Below are 18,889 nucleotides of genomic sequence, written 5' to 3'. Positions count from 1 at the left end.
TTTTTTTTTACATAATCAATATTTGTCTTTTATTTATTCTTATATTATTATTCTATATATTATTAGATATTTTATTCTTAATACCTTCTTACTATATTCTTACTTCAATATCTGTCTTATATTTATTTTTATATTCTTATTACATTTATTCTTGCATTCTTATTATACTTATTCTTATATATTACATTCTTAGATACTTCAATATAGTGATAACTGCAACTTATTATAACTTTTCGTTTCAAGCATGTTTTCCCAGTTTAGTTCAAACTACAAATTCGCTCTCTCGCAATAAGTTCGCAGAAATTGTTTATACAAGTGTTTCAGGTAAAACATTCTACCTCTTCTTTTTTTTTTTCTTCTTCTTCTCCACATTCCATATTATTCTTGGCATCATCTTCAGAATGAGTATGAATTCTCTCTCTCTCTTTTGACAGACAGTTGAAGATATGAAAGAGCAGACACAGGGAAAATGTAGAGGGAGACGATGATCCGTCTCAAAGAAGACCCCTGATTGGCTAGAAAGACACGTGGTCCACGAACCCACACTACCCACCCCCGCCACTCTAAATCTCAAACCTTACAGTCTGCACCTCCGAGTTCTGGTGGAGTTGATATCGCTTCTCTGTTCTTTTGGAATATATTTAAGCGCCCCCTCTTAACAAACAGTGTGCGCGCGGCCCTATAGGCATTTATTCAAGTTATATAAGTTCGAAGTGGATTTTTAAGAAGTTCGAAAATTTATTTATTTATACTGAAGGTGGAAAAAAAGTGTGTTGTTTTTACTTTTTTGTTTGTGATAAAGCTGTGGAAATCATGGAAGTATGTTTGATAATATTTTTGGAGGAGTTATGAAAGAAAGTTTTAAATATGGAGTTCGATTTGAATCTCTGAATGGATATAACCGGGTATAAAAATTATTCCGCGTTATTTTGGCGTACAATATGAAGAAACGAATGAAATCACAATCATGAAACAATATTGCAGAAACCGTTTGCAGAAGAATTTTATTAAACAGCTAAAATTTTAAACTTAAGATTTATATTTTATTCAAGAAAAAAAAATATAAGTAAATATTTTAAGTTGATATTTTAAGTGATAAAATCCAGAGTGCTGCCATCTAAATTGACCGCAACCGGATGTACTTTGTCGACGAAGAGCTTTAAAATGAGATTGTAAGACGGGAAACATGTTGAAACCCCGGCACATCCTCAGGTGACGGCACACACACCTCTGGGATCGCTCCAGAAAATTCAATACGTGTGTTCTAGAACAAAATTCCTGAAGTCGTTCACCGAGTATCAAATACCCGACAGGTGGGCAGCGCGACATGTCAGAAGTATACGTAGACATTGTCGACGCTCCATCCTCGTCTTACGATCTCGAAACTTGCACGACTCACGAGAACGACATGGATGAAGATGCGGATGACGAGGCGGATAACGATGACCGCGACTTGTACAGCGATGGTGACGATGATGCGTTTAGGGATGACATAACCACCATACCCCTCGATTTGGAGGGATCTATTGTAGTGGGTGGTGCAGTCATCCGCCGTGGTTCAATTTGTAGTTGCAATAGCAGCTCCAGTAGAAGTAGCTGTGAGACATGCGACCACCACCGTCACCATCACCATTCAGAAAGCTGTACTTCTTCCACTAGAAGTACCAGGGGTTATTCTCCCACTAGAGATAGTTTTGGATCTACTGAGGGATTGGACGAAAGTCTTCCGTATCCCACTTTCCGTCCCGTGACGTTGTTTTGCTTGTCACAGACGTCACATCCTAGAGATTGGTGTTTGAAATTAGTGACTAATCCATATCCTTTTTTTATTTAAAAAATAATCATTTGTGATATTAATTGCAGTCAAAAAAGTATGCAAGATTTCAGGTAAGATTTTATTGCCCTTTATATTGCCCTTTATACTATTGATTTTAAAAAATAATTTATCGTTCTTGAATTCTTTAAAATTGGTTTTATATTTAATTGTAACTTGAATTATGATTATTAATATGTGGAATTATTTATATGTGTCAATATTTTATAACAATTTACAGATCTTATAAAGTGAATATACCTTAGTGGGATTCATAGTATAGTTTATTTTTTAACTTTGTATATGTATAGAAGTATTTATTGTGTACTCCATGGAATAAGCTGCAAATAAAATGGAAGACAGTCCATCTCCATGTTCTTCCATGGAAGACAATCCTTCGGTTTTCAGCTAGTTGCACTATAAGGGTTATTTTTAAAATTTGCTTAAATATCCGAATATCAGAAAAAAACCACGTTCTATCATTAATATCGATAAAGGAAATAGTCTTTTGTATCTGACAAATATATCAACTTCTTAGGCTTATTAGCCCATAGAATTTTCTCAAATATTTAAATAAGTAGCAAAATGTACACATTAGAATATCAAGACATGAGAATAAGTAAAACACATGTTTATAAAATACCTGTTAAGCTAGAAGTTGTGTCTTTAAATGCTTGTGAAAACAAAGAACAATTACTTGCTTTCCTTCTGTTTTATGATCTTTTAAAAAATTGGAGAGAGAAGTTTTGAAAGCATCAACATTTGAAAAATCTATTTTTTACTTAGCACGCATTGATTTAGAAAAAAAAATCAGTTAAATCTGTTTATCAATCCATTAGAATCGATTAGGAATAAGATAAAAAAAAAGGAATTATTTAGTTACTATGCAAAAATACCTAAGGTTAAAATGTCATTGATTTCATTTTTACCGCTTAAATCAGACATTTATGCATTCTTATTTAATAAGTTTTATTAATTTTCATATAAGTAATTTTTCATGGTTTCATCTTATTAATTCTGATTTGGGATGTTAAGGATATACATTGTGTTTTGTAAGGATCATCGTTCCTAAATATCTTTTAGATCACTGCCTAAAGCCCCGAAAATCATCCCCCAAAAGTAAGCCCCAAAAATCAAAATTACAGTATGCCTATTTACAATTATACTGTAGAACCGAGACGATAATATATCTGTGCATGTGGCATTATTTGTGTTTTTTATACGTTGTTCTTTATGTGTATACTATTTTTATTTCACATTGAACAAGTATTCTATTATTATGTTTAAGGGGAGATGGCTACGGAGCACCCTGTATTTTCAGTATTGAATATTCATACATAACATACTGTACTTTATGAATTAAAAATGTTAAATTTGTCGGATTTCACGCATTGTACTGGTTTTTAACCCGCCTACCGAGTTTTATTTGCCAACTTGTTTAATTTCAGAATTTAAGTACTTTTTTTACGAGACAAAGATATGCTGAATATTTTTTGCTTTATCTTGATTTTGTTTAGATTTCCCATTAATGTTTAAATGAAGTATTAGGTTTTTTTTTTCTGGGTCACATTTGCTTCTAAATTAGTTTATGTCCATATGGGAGTGCTATTAGTAGTTCACAATTACTGAATATATACTGTTGTATATACGTTATAACATTTTTCGCTCTTCTGCTGAAATTCAGTGACCAGTTTAAAATATAAATCATTCAAATCTCTAAACTTAAAAGCAAATATTTTAAAAATAGGACAAAATGAACCGAATGGTATTCATCCAGCGTTATTCCATGCTTTTTATCATAGAGTAATTCATAATATGTAGTATGAATGCTATAATTTTCGATTTAGCATTTTATAAATGTGTATCATAGTTCATGTCTTTGATTTAGTGTTATTATGATTTAGGCTTGTCTGATTCAGTAAATGAACAGTCTCGTAGTTTTAAAATCAGTTCTTAATTTTACTTGTTACAAATACAAATATATAATTCATAAATATGATGTTGATAATGGTGTGTTAACTTTACAAATTAAGGTTATATCAAATAAATTTACAGTTTTAGGATTGTTTTGATTGAATATTTTTTGATCCTCTAGTCAAAAGCATTAAGTATCATTCTTAAAAATAAACAAAAACATGCTATTCATTTATTTATTTGCTGAATTAACCACGTTTAAAATGAAAAAAAAAAAAAAAAAAAAAAACAAAAAAAAAAAAAAAAAACAGTGAAAATATCCAATCGAATCTTATTTATAAGGAACTAATTTATAATGAACTAATTTATAACTAATTTATAATGACTACATAAGCAACTAATCAACCAGCCAGAATTATGTCAGTGATAGAATTCGATGAACGAATACCACTAGTTGATTCATTGCAGTTTTGTGAGAAGTCGGGAGAGCTGTATTAAGATCATCGTACTTTTGATGATCGGGAGAGCTGTATTAAGTTCACCGTCGTGGTAGCTCATATGTTGCCATTAGCAGTCGAGTGTATGCAGGCTGACGTTGTGGGTGATCGAGACTGAGTAGCAACAGTGCAAGGTGGTGGATGCTGTAGCAGTCACAAGTAGCAAGTTAACTGTTCAATTTGGACCATCCATCGAAGTAGACGTGTTCAGATCGAAATGAGAGTTACTGTCAAGATAGGCGTGTTCATATCGAAGTGGGAGTTTCTGTCAAGGTTGGCATGTTCACATCTCGTTCCGGTCGCCAATGCGGGGAGAGTTGTTATCGACAATGTCATCCTTCATCTATGAAAAGGTACCCCATCATAGAATCTAATTAACATGTCTTATATACTAGCGAATTGGAATTGTATTTTTGTAGTGGTAGAAACACTACAATTCATGTTTTTATATTCTTAAAGGTAACTTAAGTATTTACTATTTTTCTTTTAATTACTTTTTTCCTTTAATTATTTTTTTCTTTCTGAAATTATACAATTTGTTTTTATTCCATTCAGGGAAAATAATACCTCATCTACAAGTTAAAATTTTCTCACTTCGTCTCTTATAATATGCTAAAACGTTTTTTCTAAACTCTTTAAAATTTTTTGGAGTCGATTTCTTATGAGGTTCCAATGGTTAAATATAGTTTGATACGATTTAAATAACATCAGTTTTTTTGGATACTTTAAAAATAAGGTATGTGATAAAACTGTCAATAGTTAGTAAAAAAGAGCTTCTTCCCATTTAATAACAAAATACATGAGTTCTGATTTGTTCAAAAGTAAATATATATACGTATATATATATTTTAAAATTCTAATTCAAATTCTGAATATGAAAGATAACAAATTTATTTGGCACGGTCTCAAAATTTTAGTATAACCTATAAAATATTTAAAATAATAATAAAAAAGAAACTAAGAGTTAAAATGGGAATAAAATCATCTCATTGAAACGCAGACATTTTAAATTTATTCATTTGAAAAATATTTAATATGTTGCGCTAGTTTACTTTTAATTCTGGCAACAAAACACTGAAACATTTAAATGGTATTGACATTTATTTTAAATGCTTTCTAACGAAAAAAACTATTTAAGTTAAAAACAATATTTGTAATCAATAAACATTTCTTTAAGGTGAATATATTTAATGCAATAGAATTTATCAAACCTCTAATTGAAAAAAAGCAAAACATGTTTGCTCTACATAGTTAATGTATAATATCATGTAAAATTTGAAACAAATGAATAAGTAAATTTATTTCAAATTTACGCGACGCAATCAGTTGTTTTAGTTAGGATTCTATTTATCTCTGCCCAGTCTATGCAGCCATATTTTCCGTCGTTTTCTATTGCGATCTCCAACAGGTAAACGATATAATTTAAAGCCTAAGTTTGACTGATTTGAACACCCAAATGCGCAACAACCAGTCATTATAAATTTAAAAGTATCGTAGTGTATCTACCACTACAAAAGTATAATTCCAATTCACTAGTATATAAGACATGTTAACTCGATACTATGAGGAGGTTCCTGTTCCTATTGTTACTTTCCTATGGTTTTACCTATGGTGAGGTACAATGTCAACTTTCATCTATAAAAAGATACTTCCATAGAATCGAGTTAACAAGTTTTACATACTAGGAAATATATTTTTGTAGTGGTTATATTTTTGTAGTGGTAGATACACTACAAGTATGAACCAAAAAAAGAAAAAAGAAAAGCGAATATAAAAATAACAGAATGACACTTCACCGTTTAAACTAGTCAACAAAATGGCGATAGTTTACCCATGTGATTGCCTACAGCCAATCAAACTCGAAAGCAGGGCAAAGGTCGCAAAGAAAAGAGTGACGATACTTTATCTAAGTAATCCAGGGCTTTATTGGTTATTTTTTTTTTTGGAACCCAAAGGTCCTTGGTTGGAATCCTGTTGGCAACTACCGAACACCTTTCTTACTCTTTCCCCTTCGCAACCTTTTGAAACTTAGCATAATGAGTAATCAATGAGTATGTTGTTCCAATTTTGAATACATGGTGTTTCAAATTTCGACTATTAATTTGTTTCGGAGCTATTATGATGCATTTTTGCTCAGTTTTGGGCAATCCTTTTTTACAGTATTTTCCACTTTGCTTAAAGAGCATTTTTGATTAAATATAATACTTAAACATCGCATTCAAAATAATTTAATAAAGGAATTCATATAACATTGAACAAGCGATAAAAAATGTATAAATTAAAATTAAAGCCTCTCCTTAGATTAATAGGTACTGTAATCATAAAAAAAGGTACTTTTATACTTTATTCTCAGTTTCCTTTGCATAAAAATGGTCATGTAATCAACAAATTCGATAAAAAAGACCCCATTTTCTACGATGGAAAAATAGATTTCGAAACAGTTTTCCATAACTTCAGTTTACTAAGGTTATTGAAATCCGCGCTTTTGCTTCGCTAAATAAATGTCATTATAAATAACTACATGATATGATAATATTTTAACCATATGAAGTTCATGATAGAAGACAGGATTTCAATAGATTTTTAATCATAAATATTCTCGATGATGAAAAAAATTGTCTTCTTTTACCAAACGTGATAGATATTAAGAAGTTTTGGAACCGAAGGAAATATTTTTTACTAATAAAAGACCTTTGAAGAAAATCAAGACATGTTTTTTGAAAATTTTTCGTTTTTAAAATATATATTACTTAGAGAATTGCATGTTACTTATAAAACTTTTCTGAACATTATAACATTTCATGAACTATATATTTCTCAACCTTGCGTAATTGATGCTTCTTTCGTTGCATATTTTCTGGATATCGGAATTTTACTTTTTCACGCAAAGCAAGTTATTTGAAAAAGTATCAATTCAAATGTAATTTAATTTGGTATATATTATATATGTATTTCTCCAAAAATATATTATTTCATAAATAAATCTGAATACTATTTCTCTATGAATAAAATACGGAGGAAAAATGCAAATGCTTTCATTTTATTGGCCTATGTCTGAACTATTTCAAGCTATAATTATGTATATATATAAATATATATATATATATATATATATATATATATATATATATATATATATATATATATATATATATATATATATATATATATATATATATATATATATATATATATATATATATATATATATATATATATATATATATATATATATATATATATATATATATATATATATATATATATATATATATATATATATATATATATATATATATATATATATATATATATATATATATACAGTATCCTTCCAAATTATTAGGGACACTTAAAACTTCTAAAAAATTGTCCTTTTTCAAAGTGTCATAACTTTTTTAAAAATGAATCAATTTTCATAAAAATTTCAGGATATCATGTTCAGATTTCCTACTTTCCCCTTAAAGTTACTAATTTAATCCGAATTAGAAAGTTGCAAAGAAAATAATATTCAATACTAAATAATTTTCGAATTCACAATAATTTCGTTTTCACTATAAATGACAAAATTTTTTCAAAATCTCCTATCTCAGTCACAAAAAATCGTAAAGTCATTTACTTTAGCGCGTTTCAAAGTTAATGACTTGTACTTTAATGTGTAAATAATAATTTTTATGCAAAAAAATTTGTTACAAAGTAGCAACATGCCAGACTTGACATTTTTTTAAAAAAAACAATTGCTTTGTTCAAATGAGCAAATTTTTGCACAAAATTAAGATAAATTAAATTAATAATTCTTTGGTGAAAGTAGAAGACCTGAACATGATATCCTGAAAATTTTATGAAAATTGATTCATTTTTGAAAAAGTTATGACACTTTGAAAAATGACAATTTTTTCGAAATTTTAAGTGCCCCTAATAATTTGGAAGGGTACTGTATATATATATATATATATATATATATATATATATATATATATATATATATATATATATATATATATATATATATATATATATATATATATATATATATATATATATATATATATATGTATGTATATATATGTATGTATATATATGTATGTATATATATATATATATATATATATATATATATATATATATATATATATATATATTTATATATATATTATATATATATATATATATATATATATATATATATATATATATATATATGTATATATATATGTATATATATATGTATATATATATATATTTATATATATATTTATATATATATTTATATATATATATATATATATATATATATATATATATATATATATATATATATATATATATATATATATATATATATATATATATATATATATATATATATATCATTTATACTATATAAATAAGTAAAGGTTTGGCGCACTTTAAAAGTTATGCATAAAAATTTAATTTGTTTAAATTTAAGTTACATTTTATCGAATGATACTGAAAATAAAAGAAAATGCAATAGATCCCTATGTACACTGTTATAAATTTTCGTGGTACTAAACACCAAAAATGGTGGCAACTATTATGCACCAAAGTGGTGTTTCAATAAGTGTTCTACTGCACCAAGGATAGTTCGTGGCATAATGAAACACTTGGTATTTTTTTTTGCGCTTCTTGGTATAAAGTAGCCACCACCATGTTTGTTATTGAATAACATTAAAATTAATAGTTGCTGTAAGAAGATATGATACTCCTAAGAATCCGTAAAGTTACGTTTACGATACAATAGAATGCAAGAATCATAAATTTAGAATGCATATATGCAATATTTTTTTTTAAAAAATCAAATTAGTTTGTTAATCTAAAAAAAGCACTCGGTGGAGATAGAATATTAATAAGAATTCGAACAAAACCGAGGTGAATAGAAATGAAATATTACAAAATTATTTTATAAAATCGATTGATTAATGCGAATATTCTGAGAAAATAAATATCTTTATTATGCAACTAAAAACATGCATGCATTTTGTAGCAGTTAATGTGAGTAGTTTGTCAAATTAATTCGACAAGAAGATTGAAATTATTTGTTTAAATGCTCGTCCACAATCAATCAGTAAAAGGGATTTAATCTTACTCTGTATAATAGAAAAATATAATAATATGCGAATAATAAATTAGGTATAATAGTTGAATTAATAAGTTAAGCAGCATGATTTATTACACTTATAATAGTTACATATATATTTGCACTGGACAACAATTTAAATATAATAAACTCATAGGTATGAATAGCATAAAAGATACATTGATATATCAACCTCAATTGATCAATTGATATATCAGACAGATTGATATATCAACCCATTTATGCGTTACAAACATTTTAATAGCATATGGGTGTCAGCACGGAGAAAAAAAAAATTCCGGTAAAATTATCGCACTGTATGGTAATAACATTTCTTCTTCTTTCTTTCTTTTTTTAAAATATAATTCCGCTTAATAAAACCAAGATATACGTTATTTGACCATTCATTTGGTAATGTTTCGGTTTATACGGTAATGATTTACCGGAAAGTTCGGTTCTCAAAACAATAGCTCTTATTACCACACATTAAGTAAAAGAAATGCAAAACGGAAAAGTTAATTTATCCGAATAAATGGTTTTTATGCCATAGCCCGAGTTATGATAAAATTACTACATTTTGCTATATTTACCAAATTTTAATATATATTGTAAAACAACATTTTACTGTTAATTACATCAAAACCACGATCAAAGTGCTTCCGTAAAAATTACCGTGGTTTTTGGTGTTTCCATTTTTTTACCTAAGTGACTATGTGGTTGTCAATTTTTACCGGTCGCAGTCAACAAACACTAATTTCGGTCATTTACAGTAGCATATACACTGTAAAAACTGTGGTGCAACATCTCTCCCAAAATGATTTTTAACAACCCAAAAGAAGATACACTCTATTCCGAGGTATTCCTTTATTCCGGAAACACTAAATCCGAGAGTTATGTTTGAAGTTTCTCTACACCACTTTGGTTTAAAGTAGTTGACACCATTTTTGGCTTTGATATACACTGAAAATAGCAACAATGTAGGAACTATAGAAAAGACAGTAAAAATTTATGAAACGTGAATTTAACTTTATTTAATATTCAAAGAATCAATATAATTGAACAATATACCGTGATATTTTTTTCACGATATTATATGATATTTTACGTCATTTGTTAAATAACATTTGTCGTTACATTTTCCACACGTTTTTGACAAAAAATTACTAGTTCATACGACACTAAAAACGATAAAATTTTTTTGTAATAATATATATATATATATCCTTATTTTTTAAATCGTCTCAAACAAATGGATTCCTATCAGAATCTTTCTTTTTTGGAGAATAAAATCTCAACTCGAATGAATGGTAAAAATAAATGAGTTTCCTTCCAAATACTTGAACGTGAATACTTGAAAAGATATCACTTCTTAAGCAAACGATATCTCTTAATCCATTCTTACATATATCTACTCAAAAATCAAATGATTCGAAACGTAAGGAAGATATTCTTGCGTACCAGATGCTTCCGTATTCGTTTCCCGTTAAGGTAATGTTTGCGCTGATTAAAGAAAAAAAAACGTATCATTTCATCTTTCCATCTTTGGGAGAAAAAAAATATTATTTTTGCTATTTGACTCAAGTTTATTTTGCATGATTAAGTATTGAAAATTCCCTTTTATATTTCTAAGGTTTACATTTAGTGATTTTTTTACATTTTATGGGACTGTCTTAAAAAAGTTTTTTTTTGTAACTAAAAGTGGACCCTATATTTAGAGCAAATAGTTTGGGAATTTATATGTAAACAAAACCTACTTCTAACATTCAAAACTAAATGTTATCTAATAAATGTCAATAACGTTTATAAAAATCATTGAATTAAATGTTGTTTTTAAAATGCATTAAATTCTTTTCTTTATCCAGTTTAATATGTTATAACCTTGCGCAAATCCATTTTTCAGACAAATCTAAAGTAACGAACTTATGATCATACTCCATGAAATGTATCCTACTAATTGTTATAATTTTTCATAGATTTCAGTATTTTCAACTTAGTTAAGGAAATGTTTCAAAATCATTTTTGAAAGTTCATTGTTAATACATGAGGCTTTTCTTCTTTCTATATGCGTTCTACCTTCGAATTTTTATGTTGTTTATACTTGATTAAATTCTGTTAATGATTCAGTTTCATTGTTTGGTGTTCCTCACACAATTGTATCGACATATTTTGCATTAGCTATAGTAATGAAATGTACGAAGGCACTAATTGTAACGGATATAATCACGTGGGATGATAAAAGAAATCTTTTCACATTTAAATATTCTAACTTTTAATTAATAAAATTATTTTCATTGTTAATAATTTCGCAGTATTTTTATTCATTTTTTTATTAAAAATTCTTTTAAATAATTTTTCTATACTATATATGTATTAGGAGAACAAATTAGCTCGGTCCGTTTTTTTTGTAGTCAAAAATGCATTTATTTCAGAACAAAATGAATGAATAGAGATAAAACAAAGTATTGTCCATCTCTGGCTACTACTTTTTTGCACCTCTCAGGCAATTTTCGAATTACATCTCGAAAAATTGTCTCGTCTTTTGAGAAAATCCAAGTTAGGAGCCAATTTTCGATTTCTGCGAAAGAAGTGAACTGGAGACCTGCCAAATCGTGCTGTATCCGTCGGAACAACTTGTAATCAGAAGGAGTAATGTCCGGTGAATACGGCGGGTGTGGTAAAATATCCCACTTGAGCGTTTCCAAATTTTTTTTTACGACTTTTGCGACATGAGACCGACCGTTATCATGCGGAAGAATAACTTTGTCATGGTTTTGCTCGCATTTCGGCCGTTTTTCTCGTAATGCAAGGCTCAAACGAATCAATTGCAGCCTATACCAATCTCCCTTAATGGAATCACCATTTTGTAGCAGCTCATAGTATACAACACCATTGACCATTCTTGAAACGTCGAAACCATTCCCCACATGATTCATCAGTTGGAGCATTGTCACCTTAAACTTCTGCAAGCATTCGATACGCTTCAGCTTCCAAAAATATAAAACTCCCGCAAATGCTGCCTAGTTATCTCAAAATTTTGCATATTCAACAAAGTAAAGAACAGGGTTTTTGTATGAAACTCAAAGCGATATAAACTGAATATTATTGACAGATGTCTAACCTCTCTGAAACCACCGAAACCAGCTGTCACTATGAAACATTCATAACAGCGAGCGCCATCTTATGAAAACGGACCGAACTAATTTGTACTCCCCATATATATATATATATATATATATATATATATATATATATATATATATATATATATATATATATATATATATATATATATATATATATATATATATATATATATATATATATATATATATATATATATATATATATATATATATATATATATATATATATATATATATATATATATATATATATATATATAAAATTGAAAATTGTAATTGCATATTGAAAAATCACTTAAAGAAAAACATTTGGGATTGGAACAGTAAGAAATTCCATAAAAATGGTTGCCAACAAACGACATTTTTGTGTGCTAAAATTTAAAAAACACTATTATATAATACCAAGCCATTCCAACTGACATATTTGCACAATTACTGTAGAATTTGTCTTTATACTGCTTCACTTTGCTGCTTTAAGTAGTGGTTATTTGAAGCACGGTTTTGCAGTTTTTCTTACTCAGCAGCATCATCTATTGGTGGATCACTGCAGCTCATTTAAAAGCATGGAGAGAATCAATAAGCTGGTTAAATGAGAAAATCAAAGTGAACTTATATTTCTGTCTCATTCCTGTCTTCCTTTTTTATAATTTTTTAAAAATCTTTGTTCGTTTTTTTAGATCTTTTTATATAGATTTTATTCTGTTACTTTAGGTGCGAATTTGAGACTTTACTTGATACATTTTATATTACCTCCCACATGAATTTAATCGATGTGTGAATAAACAATTTTTTAAAGATTATTCGCTGAAAGCATCCACGTGGAAACTTAAAAATGGAAATAAAAGCAAAATTAATACGACGAATTAAGAATACGATAATAAGAAAAATAAATTTGCAATAGATATTAATGCATGAATAATTTTTTTTTTCGAATTTTTAAATGAAAGTTATAGTAATTTAATGCATGTTTATAAATTTTTTTTACCCTCTTTTAGTTTTTAAAGTATTTAAATACTCATTGATTAACATGAAAATGATAAAAACATAAACTATAATAAATTCTAGGAAACATCCAATTATTGAAGTATCATATTATTTAATAACAAGGTATGGTAAGAGTATTGTGAAAATATCTATTATATTTTCTGAAGTTTTAATAAATACATACTCTTTTTCCAAGGAAACTGTAATTAAATTAACTTTTATATTTAATATGCTTTAAAATTCCTTTTTTTTTAATATTAAACCAAAATTACAATATTGAACTTAGGAATTAAAGCTGCTAGATACATGATTCTTTCCTATACAAAATATTTTCGCAAAAAATAAACTTTTAATTTTGAATTTCATAGCTTTAATTACTGAAGTAACTTTTTTTTTGTAATTCCGAACTGCATACTTTTAATTAATATCACTCTTATAAAGAAAAAAATAAGTTTTGCAAACTTTTACTTTGTTTACGACAAACTGACTAAGCTGGATAGAACCGATAGAGAATGGTTTTTAATAAAAAGATTATTTTCTAACAAACTTAGTATAAATTTTTTTATCTGAAATTTTTATTACTTTTTTTAAACTTGTATTAATTTTTTTTAATTATAAGAAATATTAAAGAACAAATACTTCTTGTTCAAATAAACTAATAAGAAAACTTTTTGTTGCTCGAGTTTTTTTTTTAACCGATTTGAAATTAAATAGGTCAATAGCTTCAAGAAAGTAAAAGCTAACTTTTTCAATAATAAATTAATACTCTTTGTAATAATAATTTGATGTGGTGTTTTTTTTCTTCTCATACAATTTCTGATTTATTTTATAATTGTTTGTCAGTTCTTTTTTAAATTAGCTTCAATCTTTCATCTTTGAGTTTAATAGGAGCAAAGATAATATCGCTCAGATTTTTAAAGAATTGAGTAAGTATTAAATTTGCATAAAAATTGATATAAGTAAAATAAAAAATATTTTTATCCAAAATTTAATGCTTAGAATAAATGTAAAAGAATTATTAATTTTTCTGTTATTGAAATGATGTTCTAGACTTATTCTTGCTTTTCCTATGAAGAAACAGGCAACCATGGACGATTTTGTTTTTAAATTTTTAACTCTGATTATTTTCTTCCAATTCTCAAAATTGAGTTTGAATGTCGATAAAATAAACCATAATGTCGTAGAAATTTGTTGCAGTGATAAAAATATATTAAAGAGCAGGTTGTAGTACTTAATCTTGCCAGTGATAAATTAATTACTTTTGCAATTAAGCATTTTAAAAATTATGAAAAATAGAATAATAAAATTACATTGAAAATTTGAAATGTTGAATTTTTTGTTAGTTGCATTTTTTACAATAAATAAAAATTCTTAATTTTTTAATAAATTATGATAATATTTTTTCTTTTTAAAAGTTTCAATTATTTGAATAAAATCTAACTGAAATGCCGTTCATTTAAATTTAAATTCCACATAATTGCCAGTTTGTTAGCTTGTTTTATAGAAGACGGTAATGCTAACGTTGTGTTATAATTTCGTACTCTAACTTTCTGATAATTCCAACATAGTGATTAAAAATCTAAGTCTCAGAAAAATTCATTTAAAAGATTAGGTTGCATTTCAATTTGTATAAAAATCCGGAATTACATTAAAACCAAAAAAAGAGGACAAAAACTGCTAAGTAGCTCAAAACAGAGCCTACTTTCATAAATATAGCTTCTTTAAATAATAGTTAATGAGAATAAATAAAACGAACGCAATCAGAAGAAGAGAGTGTTGTACCTCGTTCGTATATTTAACTTTTATCCTCTTATGCAGATAGCAATTATTTAAACAACTTGAACATTTTGTGTGAAATATATTTATAACTTTCCTTGCATTAATATATGTTTTTCGTAAATGAATTCCATCACATAATAATTTTTTTTTTTATTAAAAAAAAGAAAAACTGGTCTCAAGTATAACATGGCGTCGTACCTTGACAGGGGTGAAAGCGAGACGGAAAAGAGGAAAGGCTGGTAGTAAAACCATTTCAGTTATAGCTAGTTTTGGGGAGGAGTTTACTTATTCTTTTTTTAAATTTTTCAACAATATCTACTTTATCTTGGAAAAGAAGCAGTTTTATATATATGCCAGAATTATAAAAGAAATCTTGATAGTTACGGATATTTCATTTTTTTCGAAAAAAATGATGGAATGAAATGTTTTACGTACCAGGTTTTTCTCTTTTCCGTCCAGCTATATAAGGGCTTTCACCCATGTACCTTGATTCAATGGATGTTTCTAATTGGAAAACTTTTTTGAATTTTGTTCTAAACTTGTTAGTTGATTGAATGTAAACATGTACACTACCGGTCAAAAGTTTGCGAAAATTTTGAAATCTACAAAAAAAAGTTCTAAATTCAAATGTTCATAGAACTGAGAAAAATCATTCAAATTGCATGAAAATTTGATATGTTCTAAGGTGAACCCTTTACAGTTAATTGCATATGATCAAATTGCAATAATTTGTTTTTTGCGAACTGAATCCAGCTTTTCATCATGAGTTGTTTCTATGTTGAAAAAAGTTGTCAAGTTTGAACACTTGCCAAACTTGCAAAAAAATTTTTTTGTACTTTCTGTTAATAGAAAATAGTTATTTGAACAGTTCTATGGAGGCCCTCAAAATTTCAAATCGATTTGATTTTTTTTGACGAAGTTATAGAATTTTGAAAAACATGTGTACTTTTCTCGATTTTTAAACATTCCACATTTGCGGTCCTTTGGTCTATACATCTTCGACCAAAGAACTTTTTAATTTTAATGTTTTCTATATTTTCAAATAATTAATATTGATTATAAAACAAATATTCTTATTTATTATTGTAATTATTGTTACTACAAAGAATTTATTATGAATATAATTAAAACAATATCTGATAGATGTCACATTTCATTGAAAATTTGTTTGTTCTTGCAAACGATGCTCTGATATTTGAATCGAAGTCAGTTATGGGACATTTTACAACAGGAATGGAACTCTATATCACTTGAAGTGATTAATGGTTTATTAGAACGAGTGCTATGCATATGAAGGCTATAATAAAAGCAAAATGTGGATGGTTCGAGGAATCTAAGATTTAAATGTTAATTTATTTAATTACAAAATACGAATAAGAATATTTTAAATATTTGAAATGTTGTAAATAAAATAGTTTAATAAAAATGCAAATTTTTTATACTATTGTTATTATTTTTTTAGAATTATTTATGTAATTATTGTTATAACTTTTTATTTTAATTTAATATAAAGTAAAAATATCACAACAAAACTAATACATGTAAGCAATAAATATAAACAATAAATATAAACAATAATAATTACAATAATGAATAAGAGTATTTGTTTTATAATAAATATTAATTATTTGAAAATATAGAAAACATAAAACTTAAAAAGTTCTTTGATAGAAGATGTATAGACCAGAAGACTGCATATGTGGAATGCTCAAAAATCAAGAGAAGTACACATGTTTTTCAAAATTCTATAACTTCGTCAAAAAAAATCGAATCGATTTGAAATTTTGAAGGCTTACATAGAACTGTTCAAATAACTATTTTCTATTAATAGAAAGTACAAAAAATATGTTTTGCAAGTTTGGCAAGTGTTCAAACTTAACAACTTTTTTCACCATAAGAACAATCCGTGATGAAAAGCTGGATTCAGTTCGCAAAAAACAAAGTATTGCAATTTGATCATATGTAACTAACAGTAAAGGGTTCACTTTAGATCATATCAAATTTTCATGCTATTTGAATGATTTTGCGCAGTTCTATGAACATTTGAATTTAGACCTTTTCTTTGCAGATTTCAAAATTTTCGCAAACTTTTGACCGGTAGTGTATATTACAAATTTTTTTTCTTCAAAACTGAAATAAATCTAATTAGCTATAAACACAATATCAAATAATATTGTGAGAGGTCCCCAGAAAATATATAATAAATCCCCAGAAAATGTAAGAAGTCCCCAGAAAATATATTTGTTCCAATTGGAGCTTCTTAATTTAATTTGGAGATGTTCAGGATACAATACCATCCCCACACTTGTCTACAATACAATGCAAAATTATTTTTTCTATTTTGTTATGATTAACATAAATAAATTATTTTGCTTAAAAAAATTAGTACTTTATTTTAAAAACGCCATTTTGGTATTTTTATTTCATAGTTCTGTATTAAAATGGGAGTATTATAGGGCCTTGTTTTCTAATCAAACTGATTGTAAAAATTACCCAGCAGCTAATAAATAAATAAAAATAATTTTTTAACACATGATTAAAAATTTTTAAATTTTCATAAATTGAGCAGAGAGTCTTTGTTGTTGTAAAGACATTTATAAGTTTATAATACACATACAGAAATTTACACGCATTAATTTAAAATTCATGCATTCATCATCATCATCAATGACTCGACAGCCCAGGGTGCGCTTTGGCCTTCTCAAAAAGTATTTTCCAGGTTAACCTTTTTTTTGCTAGTGTTTTCCAATTTTTAGTTTTCTTAAAAAACTAAATTGGAACATTCATACATTGGGTGGTTGAAATAACTGCACTAGTCCTCCAAGGTTAATGCGGTTTAAGTTGCACCACTGTTTCTCACAAACAGTGTGACAATGAATAACGGATAGCAAGGCTTAAAAATGTAATTTTTTTAAAAAAAATTGTACTTATTATAAACATAATTTTATTCTTATATTAAAAGAAATATTAATATTATTTTATTCTTATTAAAAACATATTAAATAATCTAAGCATAATTACGTTTTGACGCCCGGCGGCTGAGTGGTAGCGCTTCGCGCTGTCGTGCCACAGGTCCTTGGTTCGATCTTCGGGCAGGGCAAGGTTGACTCAGCCTTTCATCCCTTCAGTGGGTCGATAAAATGAGTACCAAGCATGCTTGGGAACTAAACACTGGGGGTTCCGCGTTGGGCTGACCACCCAGCTGTAACATCTACTCTTGCACCCCAGAGCGCAAAAGTTAAAAAAAAAACTCAGATGGGCATGTAGGTCTTGGCCCTCTAAGGGCTGTCGCGCCACTGAGTTTAATTTAGTTAATTGAGTTTTAATGTTTTGCCGAAATTTTAATTAACATTGCCTCTATGATTAGAAGGCATAGGTTTGCAAAAGTTAAAAACGATAAATTTAAAAGGCAATATGACTTATTTAGCGGCTTTGCGGTTTATATTTCCGCGAATTCGGACAATGCTGAAATTTCCGACAATGTAGGCAAGAAGGTTACCTTAAAAATAAAATGTTCTTCTGAATGTTTCAAGGATTACTACCATTCCTGACCAAATTATTAGACTCAGTATAAGATTCTACGTAAAATATTAATTATCAGGTGATACTATACAGATTTAGTGTTTTTACGAGACTAAAACCTGTTTGCACTTGTTTTCGT

At 27.5% G+C, this 18,889-nt stretch overlaps 1 protein-coding gene across 3 annotated transcripts in view; it reads left to right on the top strand.

The window, feature by feature from the left end:
- Positions 1 to 560: 560 nt before the first annotated feature.
- LOC107454047 (voltage-dependent T-type calcium channel subunit alpha-1I) overlaps positions 561 to 18,889 on the top strand; it is a 383,057-nt gene continuing 364,728 nt past the window's right edge. For all 3 annotated transcript variants that reach the window (XM_087169325.1, XM_087169326.1, XM_087169324.1), the window contains exon 1: positions 561 to 1,815. In XM_087169325.1, the coding sequence (XP_087025451.1) occupies positions 1,328 to 1,815 (488 nt within the window). In that variant the 5' untranslated portion in view covers positions 561 to 1,327. The remainder of the gene's footprint in view (positions 1,816 to 18,889) is intronic.

The sequence above is a fragment of the Parasteatoda tepidariorum genome, chromosome 8, assembly GCF_982258835.1.
Source record: "Parasteatoda tepidariorum strain Cologne lab strain chromosome 8, Ptep-v5.0, whole genome shotgun sequence".
NCBI lineage: Eukaryota > Metazoa > Arthropoda > Arachnida > Araneae > Theridiidae > Parasteatoda > Parasteatoda tepidariorum.
The sequence above is the reverse complement of the archived record's forward strand: the minus strand, read 5'-3'. Positions and strand labels throughout refer to the sequence as shown.